The sequence below is a fragment of the Solanum lycopersicum genome, chromosome 10 (genome assembly GCF_036512215.1).
Source record: "Solanum lycopersicum chromosome 10, SLM_r2.1".
NCBI classification, from domain to species: Eukaryota; Viridiplantae; Streptophyta; class Magnoliopsida; order Solanales; family Solanaceae; genus Solanum; species Solanum lycopersicum.
The window spans coordinates 13,939,821-13,945,151 of NC_090809.1; the positions used below are offsets into that span (position 1 = coordinate 13,939,821).

Below are 5,331 nucleotides of genomic sequence, written 5' to 3' on the forward strand. Positions count from 1 at the left end.
AGCTACAGAGTTCTGCTTCCTAGTGCCCCAAGAGACAAGTGATGATCCAAGAAAATGACCCATTCCAGAGGTGCTTTTCCTGTCAACTTGATAACCTGCAAAATCAGCATCTGCAAAGCCAACCAGATCAAAAGTATCACCTGCAGGATAAAAGAGAACCAGGTCCCCTGTTTTCTTCAGGTATCTGAGAATGCGTTTTGCAGCCTTCAGATGTGAATCACGAGGACATGCTTGAAATTTGGCACACATTCCAACACTGTAAACAATATCAGGCCTGCTAGCAGTCAGATATAGCAAGGAGCCAATGATTCCTCTGTACATTGTTTGATTCACGAGGGGATCAGATTCTTCTACTGTCATCTTGGAATTTGTTCCCATAGGAGTGTCAATAGGTTTGGAATCAAACATATTGAATTTCTTCAACAGCTCTTTGATATACTTCTCTTGGCATATTGAAGTTCCATTTGATGATTGCTTGATTTGCAGCCCCAGAAAGAATGTCAACTCACCCGTCATACTTATTTCAAACTCCCTTCCCATTAATGATGTGAATTCTTCACAGAGATGTTATGAAGTAGCTCCAAAAATTATGTCATCCACATAAACTTGAATGATAAGAAATTCTTGTTCTCTTTTTAGTAAGAACAAGGTATTGTCTATCTTGCCTCTTTTGAAACCATTCTTCAGCAGAAACTTTGACAATCTTTCATACCAAGCTCTTGGAGCTTGTTTAAGACCATATAATGCCTTATTCAATCTGAACACATGATTTGGTAGCTCTGCATCTTCGAAACCAGGAGGTTGCTTGACATACACCTCCTCTTTGAGATCTCCATTCAGAAATGCACTCTTCACATCCATTTGATACAGCTTGATCCCCATAAAAGCAGTAAAAGCTATTAAGATTCTAATAGCTTGAATTCTGGCAACAGGTGCAAAAGTCTCATCATAGTCAATTCCTTCTTCTTGATTGTATCCTTGCACCACCAGCCTGGATTTATTTCTAGTAATAACTCCATTTTCATCAAGTTTGTTTCTGAATACCCACCTAGTTCCTATTATTGTTCTGCCTTCAGGTCGAGGAACCAGGCACCATACCTTACTTCTTTCAAACTGATGAAGTTCTTCTTGCATAGAATTAATCCAGTCTGCATCACTTAATGCTTCTTTGACATTCTTAGGCTCAATGGATGATATGAATGCTGAGAATGCAACTAGATTTCTTGTTTTTGATCTAGTTTGAATCCCAGAATTCAAGGGAGAAATGAGATTATCAAGAGGGTGTGATGAACTATGCTTCCATCCTGACCTTGCAGCAGACTGATTTGGCAGATCATCATGATCTTCTTCATCAGGAGTGACATCATCTTCTGGGGAGTCTAATGTACTCTGGCTGGAGTTTTGAGTAGTACCAGGTACCCTATCATCCTGTTCAATCTCAGCATCCTCTTCAGATAGACTGTGATTCTGATCATCACAATCATTATTCAGTTGTTGATCTGCATCAGTTTCAGCACCTTCAATCTTCTTGGATGTTAGCATTTTGAGTACATCATCATCATCATTTGATCCATCATTCTTCAAGCTTCCATTTTCATCAAACACAACATGAATGCTCTCTTCAATGCATTGTGTTTATTTGTTGAATATTCTGTAGGCTTTGCTGGATGAAGAATATCCAACAAATACTCCTTCATCACTTTTGGGATCAAATTTTCCCAGATCATCCTTCCCGTTATTCAGCACAAAACATCTGCATCCAAAATCTCTAAGATAGTTCAGCATTAGCTTCCTGTTATTGAGCAGTTCGTATCGAGTCTTGTTCAACACAGCTCTTATTAGACACCTGTTGGTAACATGACATGCTGTGTTAACAGCTTCAGCCCAGAAACTTTGAGGAAGATTTGATTCAATAATCATAGTTCTAGCAATGTTCACCAAAGTTCTGTTCTTTCTCTCCACCACTCCATTTTGTTGAGGAGTTCTTGGAGCAGAGAAGTTGTGGCTTGTACCATTTTCCATACAGAATCTATCCAATGTTGAGTTTTCAAACTCTGTGCCATGATTAGATCTAATGTTGCAAACAACTTGATTCAATTTGGTTTGAATCATTTTGAAGAATACCACCAGTTCATCAGCTGTCTCTGCCTTTGATCTCAAAAATCTCATCCAGGTGTATCTTGAAAAGTCATCAACAATCACCAAGATGTACTTCTTTCCATTTCTGCTTTGAACCTTCAAGGGTCCACAGAGGTCCATGTGAAGCAGCTCTAAGGTTCTTGATGATGTAATCTGATTCTTGGGCTTGAATGATGATCTGATTTGCTTTCCTTTAACACAAGCTTCACATATTTTATTTTCAGCAAACTTCATTTTGGGCAACCCTCGGACCAGGTCCTTTGAAATCAACTTATTCAATAAAGATGAACTCACATGTCCCAGCCTACGATGCCAGAGATCAGCATTTTCATTTTGAGCACTGAGACATGTTAAGTCATCTCCATGAGAGATTTCCAAGTTTGCCACATACATATTTTTACTTCTGTGTGCAGTGAGAATTACCTTGTTTGTAGTTAAACTCACCACAGTGCATTTTTCAGAAGTAAATTTGACCTCATTTCCTTTGTCACAGATTTGTGACACACTTAGCAAGCTGTACTTCAACCCATCCACATGGTAAACATTGTCAATTGAATCTTCAAGAGATCTTCCTACTTTGCTAACTCCCAAAATGTACCCCTTCTTGCCATCACCAAATGAGACACCTCCACCTTGGAGGGTCTTGAGTGAGAGGAAGTTCTTTACATCACCAGTCATATGTTTAGAGCAGCCACTATCCATATACCAACATTGACTACTGCCCCTCTCACTCACCTGCACCAAAAATCACTTGTTAAGCTTGGGAACCCATTTCAGCTTGAGTTTCCAGTAGGCAGACAAAGGAGTGATCAGATTGTACTTGGTCCAATATGGTAGACTTTGAATCTTTCTAACAAAGGACCTAGGAGCAGGAACAGATTTGTTCTTTGAAAATCTGTGAGTTGAGACAGGTTCTTTAGGACCAGGTTTCTCATTTGGTACATTCTGTCTTTCAGCATAATTAGAGTATCTTTCACATGAGTTTTTCCAGCTAACAAACTCATTCTTCAAATGTCCATTCTTACCACAATGCAGACACAACAGATTGTCAGACACAAACACATACTTGCTGTGAGGATTATAAGAAGGACTTATGTTCAGACTTCCTATACCTTTCTTATTGAAATTACTCTGATTTGTCACATTTGACAGCAGTTTTGAGGATTTGGTCCACTTAAGAGATTTTTCAAGTTCCTCCTTAAGTTTCACAACATCCTGTTCTAATTTGTTTTTCTTTTCAAGTGACAATCTGAGATTTGTCTCGGAGTTTTTCAATTTTTCTTGAATTTCAGCTTGCAAACTGTTTGGCTTTCCATTCAGCTTTTCAGCTTCTTCAGTAAACTGACACAACTGATGCTTAAGTTCAGAATTTTTTAACTCTGGAGACATCATTCTTGTCATTGTCTCTTCAAATTGAACTTTGTTTTCAGTTAAAATTTCAAGTTCAGCATTCATGGCATCTCTTTCAGATGTTAAATCTATCACAGAATCTAGCATGACTTTTGCCAAGGTTCTTAATTTCTTAAGAGAATATTTATCCAAGTCAATTTTCATGTGAAGAAGAGTTACCTGATTGTCCTCTTCTTCATTTTCTGTGTGTGTCATGAGAGCAAACATTTCATTGAAGACAATTTCCTTCTCATGCACAACAACCATAGACACATCTTTTGACTCATCAGGATCTTCTGAATCACTTGAAGAATCCCCCCATGCAGCAAGAGCTCTTTTGACAACCATATCAGCAGCAGCTTTACGATCTCTGTTTCCAAGTACCAGGTCCCTTTTGTTTTCTTTGTCACCCCTGTGTTTTTGATGTTCCTTGTTTTCAGTCTTGAGCAAAGGACACTCTCTGATGAAGTGTCCAGATTTTCCACACTTGTAGCAAGTATCTCCTTGAGCAGCATTTCGAGTCCCATTTGTTCCTCTTTTATACATTTTGTTCTTTCTCACAATCTTTTGAAATCTACTGATGAGATATGCCATATCATCATCATCACTTGAATCTTCATCTGATTTATACTTCAACATCAATGATTTGTCCTTCTTGATTTCCCTTTTTGACAAATCATAGTTTCGATTCATCTCATGTGTTTTAAGATTGCCAATCAAGGCATCCATGGTCGGCACCTTCAAGTCTTTAGCTTCAGTAATGGCATCAACTTTGCTCTCCCAAGACTTTGGAAGAATTCGAAGCACTTTCCTGACTTGTTTGGTCATGCTTATAGGTTCACCCAAACTTCGCAGCTAATTTGTAATAGAAGAAAACTTGGTGAACATGTCATGTATAGTTTCTCCTTCCTTCATTTTGAAGTTCTCATATCGTGAGGTGAGCATATCAATCTTGGATTCTTTGACTTGTTCAGTTCCTTCATGTGCAGTCAACAAGCAATCCCAAATTTCTTTAGCAAACTCACAGGCTGACACTCTGTTGTACTCATCAGGTCCTATCCCACAGACTAGAAGAGTTTTAGCTTTGAAACCCTTTTCAATCTTTTTCCTGTCAGCATCATCATATTTCTGCCTGGGCTTTGGAACAGTAATGGTCCTTTCTCCATCCTTTACTTCTATCATTGGAACAAAGGGTCCATCTAGTATAATATCCCATAACTCGCTATCTTCAGCCATGAGATAGTCGTGCATTCTAACTTTCCACAAATTGTAGAAGTGTCTATTGAAACGAGGAGGTCTGTGTGATGACTGACCTTCTTCGAGGTTAAGTGGAGCTGCCATTCTTAGAACAAAATCACTACCTTGGTGTTAACCAAATAGGTAGTGCCTGCTCTGATACCACTTGATAGAATGTATGCCTTCACTTAACGAGTAATGGACCAGGTCCCTTACTTTACTTCAGAAAATTACCAGAAAGTTAAATGCAGTAAAATCAACACAATGATTTTACGTGGAAACCTCCTTGCTTAAGGGAGTAAAACCACGACCTGTCTCACAGGATTTTCAATCGTTTTCACAATCTTCAAAAGCAAAAGTGAAACACGATTACACCAAACGTAAGAAAGAGTTATCAATCTTACCATTAAGTAATAGACCTCTATTGCTCAACAAGCCAAAGTAGAAAAACAATCTACCCACTAAGCTATCCCACCTGGACAACCTAGACTTTTAACACAACACACCAATTCCTTTATAGATTTAGGAGTGGTTTACAATTTAAGAACAAGAGAATAAATTCCTAAA

The 5,331-nt window shown here is 38.5% G+C and overlaps 1 protein-coding gene across 1 annotated transcript; it reads right to left on the reverse strand.

The window, feature by feature from the left end:
- Positions 1-4,383: 4,383 nt before the first annotated feature.
- Positions 4,384-4,869, reverse strand: LOC138338722 (uncharacterized). Its single transcript, XM_069289805.1, has one exon. It carries the CDS (start codon positions 4,867-4,869, stop codon positions 4,384-4,386), a length of 486 nt encoding a protein of 161 aa, XP_069145906.1.
- Positions 4,870-5,331: the final 462 nt, after the last annotated feature.

What these genes read in the sequence shown, in the direction of transcription:
- LOC138338722 (XM_069289805.1), bottom strand. Translation starts at nt 4,869, where the DNA reads ATGGCAGCTCCACTTAACCTCGAAGAAGGTCAGTCATCACACAGACCT.